We start from the raw sequence: 26307 nt of genomic DNA on the forward strand, positions 1-26307 counted from the left end.
AGGTTGTTCTTTTGGAGCTGTGGAGAAGGAAGGTAATATAACTTGAAATTAATTAACACAGCCTCATTCAAAATGTATGTGTAAATGTTACCAGTGCATATGCAAATAAACATGATAGTACTAATTTATATTGCAACTGCTAAGGTTATATATGCATACAGCATCTGTAAGAAGTATGGATTAGTACATAAAATAATAAACCAGCATGATTTACACTGCATGACAAGAGCTTGCAGGAGTTAACAAGTGGATTAAAAAAATGTATTTGTTAACTACAGTGGTTCATTACAAAGCAATTGTTTGTTCATTATTTACTGTTTTGATTGAGCTAGAGCACCTGTGTAGTACGACTTTTAGTTCCATGAAACCTCACAAAATATGAGATGCTGAGCTACATTTTATTATGTACAAATTTATCTTCAATGAACAAATAGACCCTTTTTTTTCAACTACTGACATCAGCCTATAGAGGATGTTATCCTTATACTCTTTCTCCCCCTCCTTTTAGCAGAAGAAAAACTGCAGAGACAAAAGCTACAGTAACTCAGTGCAGGAAGCTTTTTCCATCCTGGTAACAGATAACCTATATTTGCAGGCTAACGTTTTCAGCTTGGCATCCCTTGTAAATTAGCATCTGGACAGCTAACTACTGCTGCTCTAGACCATACGCTCTTCAGGGGAGAGGCCAAGAATTCATCCGTATTAGAGAAGAGCACCCAGGACGTCTGGGAAATAAGCACGTCTACCCCGCTTTCTCTGTTTGTGCTGTAGGCTCACACTTCTCTTCCTCTCCTCTCTGAAATCCAGGTTTTCATCTTCCAATTTACCGCCTTGCTCCCTATCAGCCGCCTTCTCCTTGACCAAGCTCCGTGCCGAGGAAGCGCCAAGACGACCTGTCAGATTCACTTTGCCGGTTAGTTACTGCAGGGGCTGGGGCATGCAAGAGAAACACATGAAATTAAGTCAATTTCCCTCGTGCTGCTCGGCTGGATGGCGGGCAGCACCTAGCGAAACTGACAAGAAATCTTGTAAATGTCAAACGAGCTGCACGGCTGGCAGAGAGAGCAGAGCAACAGGGAAGATGGGAAAGTGCGAAGAGAGGGTTTATTTTTTTTTTTTTTGGAATGTTTTATGGACTACATCTTGAACGTGTGAATTGGGTGGCTGTCCCAATGACTGTGGAGCTGTTTATGCATATGCAACGGAGGGTGGAGAAAGAATTTTTTTCCCCTGCTTAGAGGAGTCGTACTGGAGGAAACTGAATCAAATTCCTGTGGAGGCTTCTGCTTGTTACACCATCTCCCAGTCTGAACAGTGCACCTTCCTTGGCAGGCTTGTACATTACAGATAAACCCGATTCATTATCTACTTAAACTGCTGCATAGGAGTTTCACATTACTTTCTTGGAAGAACAAAGAAAACTTCTTTACATTGTCAGAACAAGCACTAACAGGCATCATCCCAAAAGCCACAGATACACTAGTGTCAGTTCCTCTTCCCACTAACATAGAGGAGGTAAGGATAAATCTTCCCCAATTACAGAAAGAAAGAGAAAGGAATGAATTTTACATGAGAAGTATCTGGTCTGTGCGCTTGCTCGGTGATTTAATATCTGCAGATCACAGATGGTACCTCACACCACCACTTCTGGGATGGCCATGCAATGGTGGCAACAATGTGTAGGAGCATAATCATAGTAAACATCACAGCATTTGACATGCAACAACCATGGTTTATCGTCCCTGGTTTGGAAGACTATCTTTTCAAAGAACTCCCTGACTGAATGAATGCCAAACATCCAGAAAGAAATTTAGAAGATCGCAGTGTATATTTATTGAGTTCTTTTGTAGTAAACAGCTATATCTGGGAAGGATTAAAATGCACAAATAAATAATTGTGATCTGAGGATCAACAGCCCAACTAAAATACAGGCCTGATCAAGCCCCACTAAGTGCCAATGGAGAAGGACAGATGGCTTTTGGTGGACTTCAGAAGAGGACAATACTGGAGATACCGTAACAAAATCTTTCCTCATTAGAGAGAAACAGTACTATGACACAAAAACGCAGTCTTCCCCTGAAAAATCTTCACATTTTCAGTGAAAACTGAAAGACACTGGCAAGCCTTCATTTTTGGTTTGGGTATTTTTGATGATCCCCCAAACTCCCCTATCCCCTCAAATCAAGAGCAACTGAAGTTTTTTATGAAAGCTGTCATGCAGTTGAAGAGGCCAAACATACTTACAGATGGATAAATAAACTCTCACCAGTTGTTTATTTACAATATTATTTATTTTTATTTGTATGTGTTCACTTATTTCAGATGCTTATTTATTTATGTGTCTATTTTCTCTGGTAAGCTTCAGGGGATTTTTGATGCTTTGCTTAACATAATGTGTTAGTGACCTTCTGGACTTATGGTTTACTGCTTGATTAATACTGCAAGTATATTTTGTTAAAACTGGTCTTGGTCTGTAATCTGAAACATTCGTTTCTGTTTTTGTAAGGTTGGAGTCGATCTACAGGTTTGTATTTCAGAGCCAGAGAAGCAAGTAAGTGCATTAGCTTTTACAAATGAAAATTATCAGACTCTCACACCAATATTCAAATCAAACTTATACAGTACTATACATTACTATACATTAGAGTCTCTGTGATGATACTAGAGGGCAAAAATGTCACACTGATATTGCAAGATGTATACCACAGATCGGATAACCTACCTCTTCATATGTGCTAAGACTTTCAGAAATATCAGACGAAAAAGCAGTATGTAAGTGAGTTGGAAAAAAAAATAAAATAAAAAGCACCTTCTAGCTTTAAAAAAATCCAACAGGAAGTATCACTGTCAACTCAGGCTGATTTGAATAGATTTTCAAACTAAACTCTTAACTGAATTAAAAACTTTGTTAAAAAATGAAATAGGTTACTACGAAATTAAATTGAGGCATGGCCATGAATAAGAGTTCTGTCAGTGTCTTGTTTACCACAAATTCTATTATATTGTGTTAAAAGAGCAGCTACAAAATTTAGTCTTGTGCAACTTTCTTCCAGTACTGTATCGCAGTATATGTTATTTAAAAACATGCAATACAAAACAGGCTTATGTAAATTATTGAAACTTTTAATCTTGTTTTTATAAACTTTTAAATATATGTCGCTTATCTTTTTTGAACTGAAGGATGAAATATGAACACAAGCAGAACCGTCACCTAGAGCTGAAGAGAATTAGGGAAAGGTAGTGATCCTATCTCTTCTAACATGATGTATGTTACACTGCTGAAACACATTCAGACTAAGAAAATATATGTAAGATTATATATATAGATCTTACAACCAACAGTTGAAATAGTTCTAAAACCTCACAGTAAACTCTAACCGATTTAATAAACTGGCCAAATTATTTATCAGTGTCTACTTCTAAAACAAGAAACTATCTTTGATCCTATGCATTCTACTTACTATGCATCACTCTGCTTCCCCCCTCTCTGAAGTAAGAGAATCCATTGTTTTACACTCCTGGTCTTCTGATTCAGTAGTATCAACCTTCAGATGCCAAACCAATTTAACAATGAGCTGACATTTAAAACCCTCATAAAATAAAATCAGTTTTCTGAACAAACATAATCTGAAAGACGACAATACTAAATATTCAAAATAAATGATGTGACTTTGTCCATGTTTTAATACGGAGGTGTATCTTAATAGAGAGATATGATAAATTGTCAAACAGGAATAATAGATATAAACATTGTATTTAAATTACTTCCAAATCCATCTTCATTTGTTTGTACTTTAAGGAATAATTACCTTGCAAAAGCCACAGAAAAGGATGTAAGTAACAGATTGATAAATTAGAGTTAATCATAACCAAGTACACAGCACACTACAATATACTACTATTCCTCTGCTCCGAGTTATAAATAGCAGAAAAAGCACAAGGAGAACTAAGGGGAAAGAATGCATTTCTTTATGACCTTATTTGAAAGATAAACTCCTTGGGGAAATACAATTTATTCAGATTATCAAGACCCCGCTGTGCAAATCTACAGTCTGGGAGCACACTACAGAGATCAAACAATATTTACTTTATTCTGTTGGGTATAAAAGCTTTTAATGAATGCATAATTAAGACAGAAAAAGTATATACAGCTTTAGAATTCCACTGCCAAGCCAAGCCATTAATATCCAAAGTATCATACCCAGTTGTAACTTCACCTGCTTCCTATTTAGATTACAACACTGTCATAAATCAAAGTATTAAATGACTAGCCCTGCTGCTGTAACAGAGAAGAGTTGCATGGTGACACTATTTCCTCTTTTCCTAAAAGTTCAGCCTCTTTAAAGCAAAAAAGGAAGTGTGAGGTCTCTGGACCAGGGACATGGTTATTCAAAATCCTTAAGCAGCACCTAGCACAACAGGGTCTTGACCCCAAGACCTCCAGGTTCTCTGCTATGTTAAATACTATGAACCAGCTGCACCATTCAGAAGAGAACCTTGACATAAATCATAGCAAAGACAGACTCTAAATGAATAAGGGATAGTAAAAAAATAAGAAATACACTTATCTGACAACAAAGGGAATCAACACAACTTTAAGAGAAAAGAAATCTGGTTCTGGTGGTTCTAGCTCTTCCTTTCTATATCAAAGGTTCTAGTTCTGCAAAACCTCACACATTTATCAAAGAACTAACAGGTCATGCACTTACTCAACAGCACAGCAGCCGACACACCTATTTCATACTAAGCATAAGCACAAATCCTTCAAGAACTACATTTTAGATCTTATTTGAAATTTTCCTCCACTAAACACCAAAGCCATCCAGTTGAACCATGAAAGACATTTTGCTGAAGCCTGGTCACAGTGGATCAGCTGGGTCAGAATTTTGCAATATATAAAACTGTGTTTACATTTACAAGATCAGTGCAGACTGGAGATGTATTTATAGGCACAGTAAAGGATGAGTTTTTAAATGACTCATTTTATAAAACTATTTTTTCTGGTAGATCACTGTCTTCTAAACACTTTCTGTAATTCTTACTTTTGTTTTCTCTTTTAAGCATGAAAAGTTATTTTGCATCCTTGCTGTTATTTCAAAGTAGGTCTGGGGCTAAGTACAAGAGCAACGATATCAAAACACTTCAGCCCTATTGTTTTCCCTCTTCCCTATGAGAACTCCTTTCCCTTCTCACTTAAGTGTTTCCCTGTATCTGCTTAGTTTTCAGTTTCAGTCCTGCTGGCTGGTGCTAGTGAGCACCCTCTTCGAAGGCATGGAGGAGGCTTGTGACCTTCACAAGCACCATGGAAAGACATTACATTCTCAGATTGCTCATGTGATGAGAAAAAGAAAGTGAAACATGCCACATGCAGATGGCTCAAAAGGAAAACCAAAAAAGCAAACATTTTCTAGAATCTCACATCATCTAAGTTATTAAATAGTACAAATATTTTCAAATGGCAATCCAATTAAATATTTTAAGTGACCCTGATTATACATACTTTGCATATATTGCATACATAATTATGTGTATCATGGGAAGAATCACAGAATCACAGAAGAAATATAATAACGAAATATTTAAGACTACACAGTTAGAGTTTCATGGTACCATTGGAACAACCACAGGTAAAGTTCTGCGGAGATTTCAATAGTTGCTTTTCCTTGCTAAACAGATGCTGCTGTGCGAATTTTTTTGTTTGGTTTTGTTTTGGTTTTTTTTTTTTCAGTTGCAGCTGGCAGAGAAACTTCCCAAATGAAAAGCTTCACATTTTACCTGGCTTCACATCTTGACAGGTATTCCTGGCAAGATAACTGTAGCAATCACTATTATTTAATAAGTGAAAATACAGGGATGAAATGAAACATGGAGATAATCTATATCCTTCACCTGGCCCTTTTATACCATTTGAGACAGCAGAAACCCAAAGGGAGGATTTCATCAGATTTATCAAAGTTCACAGTTTTTGCCAACTATGGGAGCCTGTCTTTTCTTCAAATATGTTACAAGTAATGACATAATCCTGCATTCTTTACTCCAGCAGAAATCACAGAATATTGGTACTTAGTCTTTACAGTTGTTTCATTTCTTTATATTTTTGCTAACTCTTCAGAGTTACTACAGTGCTCGAGGAAAGCTGAAAACTACTTGGCTAATCCATCAACCATAAGCAGTCTTTTACAGTTAAAGTTCACTTTTTTTTTTTGTTGCTAATATTGTCAAATCCAGAAAGAGCAAGTTTTGTCCTTTAGAAACCCAAAATCCACAGGAGTAGCAGTTACAAAAATAATTACCATCAACAAGAAGAATAAAAAAAAATAGGATTGTACAACACTATTGCTTCCAATTCTTTTGCAGACTGTAATAACAGTTTAAGGCCATGAGAATACATGAGAGGAAGCCTATTCCCCTACTATACTGGACAAGCTCATCAAATCATCTTTGTCATAAATTAAGAAAGATCCATCTTGAAACTCACTCTGTTCCTGCTCCCAACTACTATTACAAGAAGGCTCAGCTGATTCTGAGACTTTGCCTCCTAATTTCCAGCTTAATTTACTCAGATAGTTTATATGCATTTGTTCCTGTGCCAACATTACCTTTTCGTTTCAACAGCACTATCTCTCTCCCTGCTCTCCCCTCCCCCAATATTTATTCCCTTGATATATTTACAGAAAGCAATCATATTCCTCCTCAGCCCTCATTTTGCTAGACTAAACAAGCCAAGCTCTTTTAATCTCCTCACGTAAAACAGGCCTTCCTGATCATCTTAGCTGCCCTTTTCTACACCTCTCCCAGTTTGACTTCATTTATTCTTCCGCATGGGCAAACTCTTCACAGTACTCATGATTTTTCAGCAGTACCTTGTACACCAGCATTAATATTTCCTTAGCTTTACAAATTACCTTGCATGAAACATCCTAGACACAAGCTGCCTTTTTCTTGATGGTATCACATTAGTAGCTCAAAGCCGTTCTATGATTTAATACACAAAAATTCTCTGTAAACTTGGTCCCCAAGCGAGACACAGTAACAGCCCTTCTATCTGCCAGGCAGGAGAGAAATAATATGACATGTTACAAATGAGAACTGAGTACAACCCACTGAGATGCAGCAGATTCTACTGAGGATGCTCAGAAATTATTTTCCAATTGCTTATTTAATTTCTTTCTATATTTGAGTAACGAATCTTGTAATCGTCCTCGTACATACCAGTTACTTATTGCAGGAAAAATTATTTAAATAATTTTCTTAAGATTGATTTCAAAAATAGGCAAGGAAATCCCTTTCATATTCTGAAAAACAAAGTCAGTCTCAAATTAGTATATATAAAGTAAAAAAAACTTTCAAACAGTTAAAATACAAGTAGAAAATATGTTTCTAATACACGGTAAGTTAAAGTGTGATTTTTGTTCTTAATTCCCATCTCCATTACCAACATGAAGGGGAGGGGGGAGTTAAAAAAAAAATTATCAAATTACCAATAGATCTGTTAGTAGAGGTATTAAGGAGGTACCTGGCAGTTCCCCTTTCCAATGCCTTTTTTCAATAACTTACTATTTTTCCAACATTTAATACTTCAAAGCTGAAGTTTTCTAGCCCCAAGATGAATCTTTTTAAAATCTCTTGAAAACATCTCAGTAATGTGTAATACGCTTTTTAAGAACGAGACTGAAAGGAAAAGACCATTGTTCTTACACATTAAAAATATTCAGAATGGAAATAGCTCATAGGAGTTGCCGCCACTGTAAAAACTTCCGTTGACCCCCCTCATCAGCCTCTAGAAAAAGAAATAGTTTGGATATGCTCAGTAATGACTTCTTTGAACTTTGTAGCTAAAATTTCATCCCATTCTAGCTACACTGCCCATAATCTATTCCACAGCTAAGCAAGATCCTGTCTGCATCATTGTCCACTGTGGGCCAAATCACAATGACAAAACCTGAAGGCTGAAAGTCCGTTTCTATTGTGCTGCTTAGGATTCACTTTGGAGCCCCGGCAGGTCAGAGAAAGACAGTATCACTTTCAAATGCAGAAGCACAAAAAAACAAACAAACAAACAAACAGACCAAAGAACAGGAGAACAGATCCAGATAAGAAGCCCAGAGATAACAAGTGGCAAACAGTACTGGAATCTAGCAGGAGAGTTCAAATCATAATCCAGAGAAGATATGGCTTCTCAAGGAGGCTGGGTAATAGATCCTCCAACTGCTCTGCATAAATGTAAATGAATAATGATGAAGATGGATAATAGCTTGATAGTCACTAACTAAAAAAGGAAGTCAATGCTCATGATGTTGCACTAAAGAACAAACATGGAACACATTCCAAAACTATCAATATACTAATGTTAACACTCTAGGTATAAATAAGAACAGGGGAAGTGTTCATGTGCAAAGAATACATAATTGATTCAAACAATTCTGTTTCAGAATCTTTTTATGACATTTTATTTCTGGAACATTTCAATGATGTATACATCTGCTCTGTAATAAACCTAGTGAGGCACCACTTTTCCTAAAAACCTCTCTCTGCTTCAGAATCCCAGGCAACAGCCTGTCATCAAATGCTTAAGGATTACAAAGCTAATGAACACATCTGAAAATAGAGAACTGGAAAAGGGTAACTGTAGTGAGCTGGACATCTACTATCACCAGAGAATGAAACAAACTGTACAAATGTGTGGAATGATGGGTTAATTAACACAGACAAATTCAAATCTCAGAAATATTTGCTAAACAACCCAAAGCAACAAAACTTTCACAGAATTTCAAGGCAGTATGGGATGGTCTGTCTACAGAAAGGCTGAATCCAGTGTAGGATAACTCAATACCAAGTATAATTTTGATAGACAAAGCAGAATCAGTCATCAATTTGAAATCAGTAGTTCCTAATGCATTGTAAGAATCACATCACTCCAGCTATCTACTAATATTTGACTTGTATGAAAGGAATCAGGAAGGGAACTTATTTTTTGGAAACCTCAAAAGAGCTCATCTTCCCAAGTTTACAAAAAATATTCACAGAATCACAGAATGTTAGGGATTGGAAGGGACCTCGAAAGATCATCTAGTCCAATCCCCCTGACGGAGCAGGATTGCCTAGACCATGTCACACAGGAACGCGTCCAGGCGGGTTTTGAATGTCTCCAGAGAAGGAGACTCCACAACCTCTCTGGGCAGCCTGTTCCAGTGTTCGGTCACCCTCACCGTAAAGAAGTTTTTCCTCATATTTAAGTGGAACCTCCTCTGTTCCAGCTTGCACCTGTTGCCCCTGGTCCTGTCAAGGGATGTCACTGAGAAGAGCCCGGCTCCATCCTCATGACACTTGCCCTTTACATATTTATAAACATTAATGAGGTCACCCCTCAGTCTCCTCTTCTCCAAGCTAAAGAGACCCAGCTCCCTCAGCCTCTCCTCATAAGGGAGATGTTCCACTCCCTTAATCATCTTCGTGGCTCTGCGCTGGACTCTCTCTAGCAGTTCCCTGTCCTTCTTGAACTGAGGGGCCCAGAACTGGACACAATATTCCAGAGGCGGACAAATTTAACACAAGGAGTATTAGAGAAACTTGAGTGTTACAATATTTCATAAATTTCATTTATTACACACTTTGTATAATAATAATGCATAAGGATGCATCTTAGATGGATCAAAGTTTTGTTCAATGACAATCTCAAAATAAAGTTATTAATGGTATGTTATAAAGCAGTGTAACTTTTTACAGGAAAATCCTCAAGGAATTGATTCTTGGTCCAATACTGTCAACAGTTTAATTGAACTACAGAATGGTAAATTTTGTCCGCAGAGTTTGCAGAAGACTCTGCAAAAGTAGTGGGGTAACAAATCATGAGAATGACAGAATATGAGTATTGTCTGGCTTTCCTGGCAAAGTGATCACATTAAAAAAAAAAAAAAAAAAAAAAAAGAGAAGCAGTAACATAGCTGATACAGAAAATATACCAGGCTCTATCTGGAACAACATTTACAGGACATGAGGAGGCACTAAGAGGCAGTCATAAATAGCAACATCAGTTCTCTGAACAGTGCTAGGGCAAAAAAAAAAGGCTCATGTCATAAAATACACACCGAGTACTGCCCAATAAAAGAAAAACTCTCTTGCTGCTTCAACATTGCATTTTTAAGGCTACTGCTGAAATATTGGTCCCAGTTCTGAAGTCCACACTTTAAGGGTATGAAAATACTACAAGGTTTGAAAAGCAGCCTTGCAAGATTTAAGGTGCTCAACTTAGTTTTTAAAGAAAGACTCCTGGAGGATTTGATCTTGAACACAGATATTTATAAAATGGAGAGAACATATGAAAACAAAAAGTTCTGACCAAATTTTCAGAAAATAGTTTCTGGCTCCTGAATGTAGGATCAAAGTTACCCTGGATACCCTGAATGTAGGATCAAAGTTACCACAGGATTAGGAAGTACAGGACTGTTTGCGTTTCCTTCGTGTGATTACGAACATTTTGCAACTCTGCATTAAAAAAATGAATGCAATAAACCAAGTTTTTTGCCAATTGTCTGTACAGGTAAAGAAGGAAACACTTGCACAATTTGATCTCTGAAGGTATATAGTTTCACATTCCTCTGAAGAGCAAGAAATTTGTTGCAGCTGCAGGAAGATACAAGGGTACTCAGCAGTTAAAAGAACCTGATTATAAATATGTGAATGATAAAAAGACATCATTTCAGTTTGATTTGAAAAACTGTTATTTGTTCAGGTATCTCTATGCTCCTGCAGTATCTGACCTCACCTCAAAAATCACTAAGAAATTTTCTTCTCACAGCACTGAACCAAGGCAAATTCTCATTTTACAGAGAAAAAAGGAGGAGCAGAAGAAGAATTTAAAAGATTTCCCATGATGCAGAAGATACAAAAACCAGAATCTCAAAAGCCTGGAACCCACTCCAGTGCTCTAGTAGTTAGATAATTCTTTTCTTTCCCACTCCACCCCCAACTTTAACACAATTTAAAGTTATTTATACAGCTCAATATATCAGCAAAATGTCTGTAACATGTTTTATGTAAGCATTACATCTCAGTAAAATAAAACCCTCTACAACACTCTGTCCCTAAATTTATGCAGTGAAAAGAACGTCTCTCTTTCCCATGACTAGGAGCTGTGCTGATTAGCAGGTTTACTACATAATAATCAGAACAGATTTCAGGAGGTAAACAGGATAAAAAGGGATAGTAGTAGTCCACATATGGGAAGAAAAGTAAAAGAATTAAAAAAATTCTGGAAGCACCACTGAATTAAAAAAAAGAATTCAGTATGTGTGAGGATCAAGGGGGATTTGCTTGTATTTTAAGCATTATTGACTAGGGATTCAGCTATCACTCGGTCAGAAATTATTAGAAATCTGACTCTCAAAACCAGAAAAGCTTAGATGGGGGAAAACCCAAATGTAAAAAATGGACCTTGACTCAATGTCCAGTTTGACATTTCCTACACGTGACCTTCAGTAGTGCCAAACAAGTCACAAGTCCTCCCAAAACTAATACATGTTCACACTGCTGAAGGCGCTAAGCATCAAGAAGGCATGAACCTTCGAAGATCACGATGACTTTTGTTCATTTCATTTCTAGCAGTTCTTACGAAGAATAAAAAAAAAAAATTCTTTCCTCCCCGTCAAATCTCAAACAGCTAATGGTCAGAATTCCATGCTTTACCACCAAGGCTTTTTTTCTACGGAAATATAGAAGAGAAAAATATTTAATCAATGCATCATATAGGTAATACACGTAACCAAACGACGACATTCTCACTGGCTTAAGATTTCACCTTGAAGACACCACCTTTAAAAGCAGAATAGATCACTGTGGGCCTAATTTCTAAGTGTTCACAACTACAGATGCTTGCCAGTATCTTAAAATCCTGAAGTATATGAAGGGCCCCTCTTCTGTATCCTGCTTTAAACACAATCAGAATGAAGTGAAGCCAGACACCCTTTAACAGAAAATTGGAAGGGTCTTTAGAGGAGGGACATGGATTAGCTGCAGAAATACATTCTTTTTTGAAGCAACTGAGCTAACAAGAACAGTCACTGTTTTTAAAAATGAACTAGAGCTTACTGAAGAAGTTTTTAGTCAATGATTCTTCCATGCAATGTTATAAAAATTAGTCCTTTTCAAATACAAATTTTAATAAGAAATGTTGCTAAAACATCCAAATTTCAAAGATTTCAACCCCACCTAAAAGCAAAACACTAAGAACAGCTTATCAAAGGTCACATATACCTAATGTTGTTTGTTTTCCCCCACCCTGAAATATTCACCACACGCATTGATCATTATTCTCTACTTGTTTCAAGAAGTTCCATTACTCTGTTCAACTTTTGGTTCAGGGCTGAATGGTGCTATATGAGTCTAGAACTTGATTAGGACTTTTTACCCATGATGTATAATACATATGCAAGTTAAGACTCACAACAGTATATAGGTAGTCAAATATTTTCAAGTATTTAGTTACAGTAAACATTCAATATCAGTCTCTGGTAATCCTTGACATCACCATTGCATACATATACTCCCTGCACACTTCAGTTCCCTGTGAAGATAGTAATGCTGCAAATACGAGTAAAACTATTGTGAGGCAGGCAAAAACAAAATACAAGCACATATAAACACTGATTTTGGGCCTGGCAGAGAACATTGGGCCTGTCCTCCTAGCTTTCTCCATGTTCTCAACATGTCATTTCAAGTCAGTGGGAATTCCAATCCCAATGTGTTTCGGGGGCTGAATCTACCTGAGGTTACTACAATACTTTCCAGATGATAAACAGGTGTGCTTAGATGCTACAGAAAGTCAAGGCCTTTTGCATATATCATTAGAACAGGTGTGGCTTATGGTAAACAAGCACGAAACACTGAAATGGAATTTAGAAAAAAACTCCTTTGAGTAGCTTTGGAAACTTTCACAACAAAAGTCAAAGTGTTTATGAGGCAAGTACAGCCAATATGTTAATACCCCTCTCATCCAGAGGACATAACAGCTCCTATAAAAATTACTGTAGAGACAACTCCGCGCATTACCAGCTCAATTCCCGCTGAACCGCAAATAAAAGTCCCAGTTTAAGTCATTCAAGATCCAATGCTACCTATGCAGTTAGACACACTCTGTGGCAGAAATCACAAATTCTCTAAGAGTCTGTTGAAACAGATGGGAAATTTAGCAGTAAATTCCTCCAAATTATTAAACAGATGTTTAGAATAGATTACACAGGAAAACAAATGAATAAAGTTACAAACATTTTTCAGTTTGGAGTAGCACACTTGCAGGACATTTTTGATGGTTAATAAAGTTGTTGATACCACTAATCTTTAGGCTTGTATCTTTAATTTTTAGAATTAGTGAGAAGAGTGAGGACAATTTATAACTTTCAAAGCTCTGATTACATATTGGGTGAAGATTCAGTAGGACAGCATGTATACATTTATATTCAGTTCAAGGCCTATTCAATACTCTGTACAGAAATGGAGTTTTTGTTTCAAATAGAATTAGACCACATCACAATTCTGTCACAAGACACTGGTTCCCTGGCAAATTCTACTCCTATGCATTTGTGCAAAGAAAACACTATAAATGATGGAACTTGCTAAAATGCTGATAAGAGATCTACTGGAAAATATTAACAGCCTTACATGGAACTGTTTCCTTCTTTGTGCTCCCCTACAAACTGAAATGGTTCAGCAAAATATGTTTCTCTGTTAAGTACTGAAATAGTATTTAACAGTAGTTAAAACTAGATGATAATTTGGGGTACTTCCATTTCTGATACTGCTTCTGTATACTTTGGGCTTAGGTTATTTTCATTACAAATCTTTCTTCTTAACTAGCACAACACACTAGTTGAGTGTGGTGTGAGCAGTTCAGATAGATGGATCAAATAGTAATGATTAAGCCATCAGAAAAACATAACATATAACAGGGAGGGGGGATAGGGGCGGGAATCAACTACATGGATTCGTATGAAGTTCAGACTTTTTGCCTTTAACAAGAGATGGTCCAAAGAAAATCTAAAATGCAAATACCGCAAACTGGAGGATGTATCGACTTGGATCCTTATTACTTCAGTCCACACCCACCATTAAGTAAACAAGGTTTTGAAAAGATAGTGTTTTCTATTAAACTGACTGCAAAATGAAAATAAAATTTACAAGGTCTTTTTAATATCTTTTAAAGACAGAGCAGATTGAGTCATTCACTATTTTCATCAGTTTAATACTTCAAGTGCCAAGCTGCCTCTCAAATTCCATCAAATAATATAATTCCTCATTCATTTTCTTAAGAAAGATTCAGATCCTGCTTAACATTTCAAACTTGAAATTGATCCCTGTGAAAATAATAATAGTGTGTTCAAAAATACAAAGTGTAGAGGAGGTAAAAAATACTTACTTCATAATTAAGAAGGAAAAAAATCCGTTCTATTTTAGCTAAGCCAGTACAGAAGAAAGAAAAGATGGACAATTAACTCTCTGCCACAGTGATACTTCTGAGATAAAATCAGAATGTAACTCACTTCAGGCCCAATGTTCTCTTCAGGTTCATAGGTTACAAGTGATTTATAGTCATCATTTTGTACTTAGCATTCTGGCTTTTCCCATATCAGTAAATACTTTATAACCAAAGCGTTTTCATGTTTCAGAAATACCTTTGCTAAAATGGCTTAACAGAACTCAAATTGCTTTAGATCAAAGGAAATTTAAATAAAATGTCCCTCTGCTTCTTTACAGGAGGTAAAAAAAAAAAAGCTCTGTATATCTGCTGCCTGTATTCCTGTTCTTTCACATTAGAGCTGTAAGTCTCCTCTTTCAGGTCACGTCTTCCACATAAAAGTGCTAAACTAATGCCGCTTAATGACAAATTAATGTCCATGAATAAAAAATACACCTCTAATAGCATAGAGTAATTTGCCATTACAATATCATCATTGGACATGCCCCTGGTTTAATACGATGTATTTAATTCATAACTTAATGAGTGATATATAAAAAGAGAGAGATGAACCCTGCAATTACATTTATGTGAGTCTGTCACCTTATTTGTAAAACCTTAGAGTCATTTACATTCAAATTAGAACAAATGAGAGATTTCACAAAGTGCAGTGATAAATGACCATTGCTGCACAAGACAGAACTGTATTTCCTGTGAAAACATTAACAGTTTCCTATTATTTGTTAAAAATTACAATGCATATTGCCCAGTGTTGTGTGAATAATGACTTTTTTACTGATTAGGTCAGAAGACTAATACGGAGTAAAAATAAATAATTTTTCTTTTCATTTTTTCTGATTTTTAGCTTGAATTTATCTGCTCAAGCCGTTACGGACTCACAGTGCCACCTGCTGCCCACGCCCGGGGACAAAGGGCCCGGCTGCGTCAGCTCAACTCCAGCTCGGCCATTCGGCCTTTCGGGTTTCATCTCTTGCAATCAAAGAAATTTTCCTGCGAGACTGCTAACCGGGCATGTCACCGAGGACACCAGCAGATAAGGATAGCTGCGTTACCCAATGACAAATACTGCCATTTTTGGGGTTCATGCATCTAAACTGCCTCAATTGGTAAGGACAATGAAAAGCTTAAGACATTGGGGAGTGGGAGAGACAGAGGGGACATAAAACATTAGTATTGACCAGATGGTAATAAAACCAAAGAAAAATTTTGTACACTAAGCATTCTGGGATTCATCAGCCTCTGTTTACAGCTTTATAAAAATCCTAGAAAGATTCTAGAAGCTTCAGGGGCGAAAGGAGAGAAAGTTCAGGTAAGGAGGCCACTTTGGCTAGAAAGACAACATGAGAAGGGCAGGGAAGGAAGCAGTGAAGCAATACAGTTTCTTTGTGCATATTTAAAACACGCACCAAAGCTGCTCTCCCTTCCTGACAGAAATTGCAAAGAGAAGGAAGACACAGCATTATCTGCCTCTTCCCAACTTGCGACCTCTCCTGCGACTCTGATGCAGAAGACCAGCAATGTGTATCCATACAACTAGCTAGACACCTCAGGAGCTTTAATCTTGCCAGCAATAGCAAACCTAGACACTCCAGCATCATTTTTTACACATCCATCAGCAGTTCCAATTCAGCTTTGCCTACTATTACTTCATTAGGAAAAGCAGAACACATGCACACAAAGCCATCAAGTTCCTGACCATAGCTACACCACTTTCCCTAACAGTTAACACTCCAGGAGCAGAATATCCACTATCACATGGCACCTAAATAGCAGCAAGTGGATTACAGTAAGAATGGGATTCAAAGTGACTGGGTATACCATTTTTACTTTCCTCACTGACACTAACTGAAAAATGGAGAAAACCACCACCATTTTTTTTTCCTGAGACCCATTCTAAGTTGGAATCCTCAGTAGTGCATTCACGTTTCATATATATAAATCTGTATCTCTGAAATGTGTCTATATGTTAAAGGGAGAGAGGAGAAAAATTCCACAAGTTGTTTTTGAGCTTTGTACAAGAACTTTCCTAATGACTGTCAATAGCTCAGTGACTCAACAGCTGACAAAATACACACCTTCAAAAAACAGCAGACTAGCACAGCAACCACTGGTCGCATAACACTGAAAACCAGCGAAATGCAAGACATTATTTCTGTCTACTTTATATTCTTAATATGGGAAGGTCACTCATTCCAACATGGGATGAAGTTGGTGGACTCAAGTTTGATGGTGGTGGCCTTATAAAACACCACTCTCATTCTGGGCGGGGGTGGAGGTACAAAGTGGAGAGTGTGCGTGTGTGTACTTAAATTAAAAACTCAGTTTAAAAAAGGTGAGCCTTGGTTGCTAGATGACCTTTAGATTTTTTCCAGCAGTTTAATTTGCTCTATGTGAAAAACCCAGCAGCTAAAATCCCAACTGAGCTGGGGCTTCTAGCAATACAAAGGTGATGCTCTCAATCTCTGGCGTAAGATTTAATTAATCTCTGAAAGAGTGTATCTTAGTGAAAGCTGGGATTGTGTTGTTGGCACAGTACCAAATGGACAAGTTGGGTTTAAGAAAAATAAATAGCTTTGAAGCTCTGTCCCCACCACATATGTAACCATGCACACTCCATTTCACTTTTTCATTTGTAGCTTCTTCCTTTTAAAAACAGTAACATATTTCGATCTATAAACACATTCAAATACTTTAAAATTAGTAGAAGATCCAGATCATTAGGTGCTCATACACTATGAAAAAATTTTGGTTTATAAGCCTAGGTTGTCCATTAGGGTAGAAGGTTAAAAATCAAATGCCCCACCCAAGACAATTTGCCTACTTCAATTATTACCAAGAATTATTCCAGGAGGTCTTATTTCATCATTTGCGAGTTGATCAAATTAATCTAATTTTTTCATTCCAGGCCTGATCCTGCTCACTGTCTGCTTTTGTATACAAGAATCCAGAGCATACAGTACAGAGGAGGCTCCAAGAAAATCACAATTGACTGCTGCTGTACAGTGCTGTGTTTTTTCAGGCTCGTTTTAATCACTCACCTAAAATGTTCTTTTCAGCTTAAATTAGCCCTCTTTAAAGATATTATGATTGACATCAGTACCAAGAGAGCAGATATACCTGTGGCAAAATTCTATCCACTGTAATGAAGTTTCTAAAAGGTAACCTAGTACATTTATCATTTAGCAGTGAACTTAATGCAGTTAAAACTAATGGGAAAATTGGCATCAAACTTTTAACATTCCTTGACACACAGAATCACAGAATCAACCAGGTTGGAAGAGACCTCAGGGATCATCGAGTCCAACCGTTGCCCTTGCACCACCCTGTCAACTAGACCATGGCACTAAGTGCCATGTCCAGTCTTTTCTTAAACACATCCAGAGATGGTGACTCCACCACCTCCCTGGGCAGCCCATTCCAATGTCTAATGACCCTTTCTGTAAAGAAATTCTTCCTAATGTCCAACCTGAACCTCCCCTGGCGAAGCTTGAGGCTGTGTCCTCTTGTCCTATCGCTAGTTGTCCGGGAGAAGAGGCCAACTCCCACTTCACTACAACCTCCCTTAAGGTAGTTGTAGACTGCAATAAGGTCACCTCGGAGTCTCCTCTTCTCCAGGCTAAACAACCCCAGCTCCCTCAGCCGTTCCTCATAGGTCAGACCCTCCAGACCCTTCACCAGCTTGGTCGCCCTCCTCTGGACTCGCTCCAACACCCCAACATCTTTCTTGAAGCGCGGGGCCCAGAACTGAACACAGTACTCAAGATGTGGCCTCACCAGTGCCGAGTACAGAGGGACGATCACTTCCCTAGACCGGCTGGCTACACTATTCCTAATAGAGGCCAGGATGCCATTGGCCTTCTTGGCCACCTGGGCACACTGCTGGCTCATGTTTAGCCGGCTGTCGATCAGCACCCCCAGGTCTCTTTCCACCGGGCCGCTTTCTAACCACTCTTCCCCAGCCTGTAGAGCTGCATGGGGTTGTTGTGGCCGAAGTGTAAGACACAAAAACATTTATGATCCCAAGAACAATTTTTAACAGTGAGGGCAACTTTAATGGCAATCAGGATCAACTGCTCATATCTACTATACTTGCTGCTCCTAGCTATTGAGAGAATAGGAAATTATTTCCAGCAGCACTGAATACAGGGACAGTCAGCAAACACTACTTCTAAAACGGCTGTATTGAAAATATGCAACTGTCCAAACAATAAACATGGCATAAATGATATCCCAGACTCTGTCCAATATGTAAACTTAACTTGTTCTTCAAAATATGTGTCTGACCTGGTAGCAGAAAGTTAAAGGAGTAAATGCTAACAATCATGCCATGTCCTGCCTCTCAGAAACAAGTGGGTTGCTTTGGACAGTTCTGCAACTTCTAAACCCCCTACTCCACCTATCACCCTATTTTCTTAAATGTAATTCAGAAGGTATATAGAACTCCACTGAAAACAATAATACTGGACTAGAGAAAATATGGAAAAATCACTTAGCTTTAACATGCGGACAATCTTATGTCCCAGGTCTCCAAATGCCAGCGGAAATCAACCTCTGGTTTAAAAAATTATTACTAAAGCTATACCCACACAATATTGAGTTGATGTTGATCAGCAGAAGGAAATTCCATTAAAAACTCTTATTCTCCATAGCATTCCCTCCTTATTAAGACTCTTTGATTGTTGAAATAATTTGCAGTTTGTGGCTCTCTTTGGTACTGAATACACAAATTTCTGAGGAAAAAGGCAAAACTTCTTACATCTACAATCAGTTATATAACTCAGACTGATTTATGAAACAAACATTTCTACGTTCTGAATAAGTCTTTTAACTCATTTATTCTCTTGCATAAGAATAAAGTCATCATGTACCCTTCAGAAAAAACATTTACAAGCTTTAAAATGCAAAACAGGTCATCACAAACACACTACTTAATACCATGCTCTGTATGCTCCATTTAAGAAGTCCATTCTCAGATCTCCATCATATTCAAAGCCTTTTGCTAGCTTTCTCTTGCCTTCTCCGATGTCATAGTAGGACAGTTACAGTCCACTGGAACTCTAAAGGCCAAAACTTTTAAATGGGAAACAAGACACCCAGATAACTCATTCTCATTACATTTCAACAAAGTCTACCTGTTGGTTGCAGCTCTCTGCCTTAGCCTCCTTCGAAAAACCTCAGCCAAAACTGACAATCAATCTGAGCTGGAAGAGGAGCTCAGAAAACAAGTCTCTTAGAGAATTGGATGAGCACTCTGCAAGCAAACGCTGTGTGCGTGGTCATGGACCTTAGCACAATTCAAGGTACACAAAGCTCAAGTCTTCAACTTAGCTTTCCCACACCTATGTAGAAGCGATACAGCTAAGAACAATCACATTGCCTTACCGTTTATTTAGGCTGAGATGGATGTGTGAGATTTCAAGCCTTGTGTCAATGTTTAAAGTACCCGAGAATTACGCAGACATTACGATCAAAGAGATTCATTAATATGTATATATCTCCAACAAAATACATCAGTATGCTTCAAAAAAGTCCCCCTCTACAAATGAAGCTAAAAACAAAACCCCCAAACAGCAAAGGCTGGGGAGTAATCATAATACAAGACATGACACTGCTGAGGCAGGGGGAGAAGTCTGCACAACACAAAGCTGGAATTAAGACCTACAGTAAGGAATGCTTGGGCATTTCTCTTGTTTGCAAGTAGAGAAAATACGATCCACAATTCTTTTAAAATAAAAATTAGTAAATTGTCAATCCAAAATGAGAATGAGTTTTCCAACATTAGATGCTACAGAACATTTGATAATGTGAAGTTTATAGATGATAAAATGCATTTAGTAAACTAGCAGTGTTGTCAGAAACCTCCACTGTGTCATGCTATCATAAATGTCATAGAGATGGATATTACCTAATTGGGGGTGGGAGGAAAGAATGCTCCTCTCCTTTCTTCTGTCTTTCCTTTGATCAAAAACTCTTCATAAAAATGCCATAATCATGATTCAAATGATTTGTTACTGAAATCTTTGAGATTTATCAACAAATTATAGTGCTCTAAGATGGCTGGTCTATAAGAAAGAGGATCTGTCTTATAGTCAAAATAATATCTTGTTTATTCTGAGACAACTGAGAAGAAATTCCCTAAAGATCAGTGAATATAAAAGTCAGCATTGGCTGGAAACAAATCTGCCCCAGTGCACTGCAAATCATCTTTGACAACATAAATTAGGTAAATTACATCAGTACAGTCTTCTTTGGAACCTCACAGACTACAAATATGTTTATGGGCCATGCCCACTGCATTTGTAGCAAAAAAAAAAAAAATCCCTATTAAAATCCATGGAATAATTACAGGCCCCAGATAAAAGTATAAAGAAAAGATGAAACTGTCTTGAGCTCCAAAAAAACTGACAAGTTGGAACTTGTCTAGCTAGACAGCTAGATCCCACATACTATATTTCCCGAATTTGTGCTAAACTAAGATAAGTTCATGATATCTGAACAACTCAAAACAGCAAGAAAGAAATTCACTAGTACAGTAAATGAAGAACTCTGCAGTACCCAGACTCATCAGAAAGAAGAGAAAGGGCAAGCATTATTCTCTTCCCATCATCTGTTTCATAGCATGTGGTGTGACAAGACACCCCAGTTACCAACTGCATCAAGGATAAGTGGCTTTAAGGAAGCCTTCTTTAACTACTTTGATTTTATTTTTAGATAGTACTAAACTAAAGCAATAGATATTTTAAAAATCACCCAAGAGTATGTAGAACATAAACAGATATTTGATATAATTAATTCGGACCCTGAAAGATACCACAGTCTTTATGCACAGCATCTTGTTGACCTCTGCTAAAAAGGCTTACACAACTACTCAAGGTCGATTCCTTGCATGGACTGCAACTCTGCAGAACAAAACGAGACAAGTTCTTACTGTGATCTATTCAGACTGCAAATCTGTCAATAGATATGCCCTGGTGGGGTGAACCTAGTAAAAAAATTACTGTGAAAAGAGCAAAATACAATCTAGAGCCTGATATGATGTAAGCTACAGTCATCCCACAGATGTTCATGCAGATTCAAGACCTTACAATAAGATCCTGGCTCAAAAATACTTTACAGAACTACCACTGCTCTCCGTCTTCCAACACATTTTCTCCTCGTTATTCCCTACCCTTCATCTCCTGCCTTATTCCCTACCTCCATCATTGTAAATCTGGACACTGTCTCCCACTTCCTCTTCATTTTTACACCAGTGTAGCTCCAGTTACCCTACCTTGGCACGCTACTCAGAGTACAACAGAGCCCTTTCACATCATTTGAGTAACTGCATATTGACCATCACCTCCCACAGAATTTTTACTGGTCTGTTAATTACAGAGTAATTTGGCAGCAATGTTTGCTCACTCCAGGGTTTTTTAGGGGTGGTGTGGTTGGTTTTGTTTGGTTGGTTTTTTTTTAATTCATTAGCAGCGTGTTCCTAAATATTTGACTGTGGCTTGCACATCAAGGACCAGATCCAAAGCAACGTTAATTCTACAGTTGTCTTTCCACTGTAGTGACCTCAGGATCAAAAAGTATTAAGATGGTGCCGAGGGAAGAGCTACAAATATCAGAAGCTACTCAACACAGGTCATGGAAGAAGTTAGTACAAGGAGTTACATTGGGCATGTACGTGGTCCTTTCCTACAGTCCTCTCATGTCCCTACCTCACTAGTACTACAATACTCAGCATCTTCCCTACTCTTTAAAATTTCCCCTAGCTTCTTTGCTGCCATGGTCTCTTTGGTTCAATTTCTGACAAAGAGCACGTAAGCAGCAGAGACATGCTCACACTGACTGATTTGTTAGGGGGGCATTAAACACACTGTATACCTATCAATGTTAGACTTCTATGTTCTTTCTCATTACAGTAACTCCTTCCCATGCCTGCCTGACAACTGGTAGGCCAAATGCCTTTGTGGCTTATTTGGCATCTCACATTTCTCAAACCGACCATCTTTCCCATTACATTCCACATCTATTTTCTCAGAAAAATTAAATCCCTCCTTACATTCCTGAAAACAAAATTGATACAAATTGCAGTACTCTACCAGCTCCTTTAACTTTCTAATCAATTTATAATGCACAAATTAATACCACCTTATTGTCTGAACATACATTTTGAAGGCTTCCCTAAGGCTAATACTCAAAGAACAGACTCTTTCTCCGTAAGACACAGAGCCTTCAAGTACATCCTGAGGCTCTTAACACAAGATCCTGCCTGCCTACAGTACTCAGTAGCTCAATGTACTGCCAAGCACACTCAGACTGTTCAAAGGCAGCTATGCTGTTGGAAGGCAAGTGCACAGGGAGAGGACTGTGCTGACATGCATTTCCATGCCCAACTGTTGCACAGATACAGCCAATGCACCCTATTTCAGAAACAATACTGAAAAATTACAAAGAAAAGGAAACAGTTCTGTAGAACTGCTATGGCCAATTTTTTTTTCATAAGGCTTTTCATAGATATACAAAGCTATGTTCTTGCTACAATCATGAGCCATCTCCTACACAACCAAAGCACAAAAAAATATTTTACTGGGTTCAGATTTTTTGCTTCATAATGACAGTCCTAATGTTGATACTATTGTTGGCATTATGAGCATGAGGCCAGTTGATAATAAGGTGCCATTGTAATAAGCCCTACTCCTTCAGTGAGAGGTAGTAGTGCCCTGGAATATGCATCAATATTCTGTTGTGAACACTTATGTATCTGAATGCTTCACAATACTTATGACTGCAACAGGGAAATATTTAACATTTGGTAAACTGAGGCAGAAGCAAGCAAATTCCCTGGTAAAGGAGGGAATGAAACTCCTATGTGCTGATACTAATAAATGGACCATCCTTGTTTTCAGGACTGAAATGGACAAGATGGATGGGAGGAGAAAGCATCTACCACAAATGGATATTCAAATTACACTCAAAATTCAGGACTCCTGAGATCCAGTTTATTGCCATTTAGGTTACACCAGCTATTATACTAGTACTCTCCTACCGAAATTAGGCTTGAAACAAAACTCTACCAAACAGAAACGTCTGATAATCAGGCAGAGAAACCTCACCTGAATGAGATAGTGAGAACATAAACTGAGAAGCTCCAGCAGCTGCAAATGACTCCCAGCTGCTAGGACATCCTGTATCACCCCTGGTTCCAAGAGGATCTGTAAAGAAGAAAATGGAAGGTTTGTCATGTAGAACTTGGAGTACTTGTAGAAAATACTACAGGCCTTCATTTTTTCAGACATTTAAGTCAACATAAAGAATACAAAGAGTAAAATTAAGCATATAGAGAAGTCTTTTCAGGGTGGGGACAGAGTTTTTAAAGTTCACCTGAATTACCCAAAGGATTTTAAAGCAGATTTTCCTGTGAGAGTCCATAAGCCACATTATTCCCTAGATCCTTTAAAACAAAATGCATGTTATTTATTTAAAAAGGAGACTTTTCAAAATAACAGAACCTCCTTTTGTTATCCGTATACCTAGATGTTTCCATATACACTGATGAATCAGGCCAACAGAACTGATTCAGAAGTCTCGAGAATTAATACTATCTGTGCTTGTAAAAAATACACAGGAACACCCTTCGCATTCTGCGTGGTACCACTTCATAATTTTCCTAACCACTGTCTTCATTTTACAGAGCAAGGCTGTGAAGGCACAGAGTGTGTATGCTGCTGGGGAAGTGCCAGAAAGGGCTTAGAAACCAAGACTGATTATCCTGTCACTTGCTCACATTAAACTCATACTCATTTCAATTAAAATCGCACACAGGCAGCAGCCAGGAAATTGGGCCTCAGCTCCTAGCCTGCTGTCTTGGGGTCAGCTTGTTAAGAGTATCCCTTTCAGGACACAAAAAAGTCTTTGGGAATACAGACATTGGTCAACTTTGTATCAGCAATCACATTACGAACTATCCAAACCACTATTATTTAAATCTAAGTGGTGCAGTATCCAACAAAAACCAGAAATGCATGATAAAAATTAATTTTTCAAAGATACTCAGTTTATTCATGATTTTATCCTTGTTGTATTTCCCTTGGCAACTTTGTTTTCACACCACATGAGGTCAGTCTCTCACTGCTCCACAGGGAAGTGAAGCTTTTTCTTCCAGATCCTTTTTCTTCTGCCCACACAATTTAGTTTTATCTCACAGCAGCATTTATGTCTCAAATGCAGTGGAATAAGGATGATGGCATACAAAAGGAAAGACACTCATCTGCATCTTTTGCAGTTAAACTATACATTTTTCAAGCAAAACCACAAATTATCACCAACATAATGGATATATTAGGAACAGGAGAGAAGGGAATTGATTCTTGGTTATATCAAGAACTCATTTACATTGAGTTCTGTCAGTGTATGACATGCTTAAAGTTTGTGTAAATCTCTATATACCTCATAAGAGGTTTTAAGCAACCATATATGTAACTTACATACTGTATAAAAGTTCTTTATCTAGACAGAAAAACATGTAAGGATCTTAATGCAAGATTCAGGCCTAGCACAATCCAGGTTTTTGGCTAATGAGGTTGCTATGCACGATGAGAGGTAGTTCAATGGAAAGCTAGAAAGGATTTCAGTTACAAAAATATCTCCAATAGGTACATTCAAAAAAAATGAGCAGCACTGTCAAATATTTTCAAGTGAGAACTCAAGGTCAGACTGACAAAACAAGCTGGTTTAGACCTTGCAGTGTTTGTTACTCAGACATCATTCACGCTGAGGAAGTTGTCATCTGAACTGATGTCGTATTACTTACTAAATGCCAGACACCAGCTTAGCATTGTTAAAGACACAATATGAAGAGAACCAGAACCTTAAGCTGATTACTACCTTGTAGGCATAGACAACCTATATTTAACTGTGACAATGTTGATGTATTTTAATGCTACAGCAATCCATTTACAAATAATACTAGTAGCATTATGAGATGAGAAGTAGGACAAGAGGCAAGGAGGCTGACTGGCTACTGCCTAGAGGTGATTTGCAAAAAGTCATCAACAAAAGTTCATTTCAAGGTGGCAGACTTAATATTTCTTACACACTCTTCCATTTCTTACAGCTTTGCTATACCATGCAAAATTTACTCTGCTGAGATAACATATCCACCTTTGTGTTTCCCAAGATAACTGAGGAAAGCCTATTTTGTCTCTTCCCAAGATTTTGCCTTAAATGGTGCTATCTGAACTTTTATTCAATACACATTTGGATATAGGCAAAAATACTAATTCATGTATGCTAAATGTTCACCATCAGCAAACTGCATGCTGAGGAAATCCACAAGAAAAAGAGAACAATAAGTAAAGAAGGAAGAAAATATTGCAAGCCTTCCTTCTATTGAATCTGGGGTAATCTACAATTATTCCACACCTCTTAGCTTCTACACATTAATACAATTACTTGATTTCTATTAATTACCAGCATTGCTGTTTCTATACTATATAGGCCATCCAGCTGAATCTTAACAGTAAATGCATATAAATACCACCATATCCACACCACAAGTACATGCAGTGACTGACTCTCCTCTGTCTAGCCCTCAAAACAATAGCTCTGAGGTTTTCAGAGTTATGATTATTGAAAATTAAGGAGAGGGAAACTATGATCTACTTTGGATTCACACCTTCAAAATTAATCACAAATTATTAGTGTGAAAACTAAAGAGAAGCTTAACCATTTTCCCTACTCCATCCTCAACCCAAGGGTTACAAGGCATAATTATCAGGGCAGAAACTCAGAGTAATTTGGAATCATCAACTTCAGACAAACTTTGCAATCTTGACCAGTAAAGGATGTGC

The 26307-nt window shown here is 37.7% G+C and overlaps 1 protein-coding gene across 7 annotated transcripts in view; it reads right to left on the minus strand.

Annotated features, from left to right (window-relative positions):
• Positions 1-26307, minus strand: part of KLHL32 (kelch like family member 32) — a 97535-nt gene that overhangs the window by 38950 nt on the left and 32278 nt on the right. For 5 of the 7 annotated variants that reach the window (XM_068406300.1, XM_068406332.1, XM_068406317.1 and 2 more), the window contains one exon: positions 23572-23670. The exons of the other annotated variants lie outside the window; for them this stretch is intronic. In XM_068406300.1, the coding sequence (XP_068262401.1) occupies positions 23572-23670 (99 nt within the window). The remainder of the gene's footprint in view (positions 1-23571; positions 23671-26307) is intronic. 7 annotated transcript variants of the gene reach the window in all.

Source organism: Nyctibius grandis, chromosome 1 (genome assembly GCF_013368605.1).
Source record: "Nyctibius grandis isolate bNycGra1 chromosome 1, bNycGra1.pri, whole genome shotgun sequence".
Classification (NCBI taxonomy): domain Eukaryota; kingdom Metazoa; phylum Chordata; class Aves; order Nyctibiiformes; family Nyctibiidae; genus Nyctibius; species Nyctibius grandis.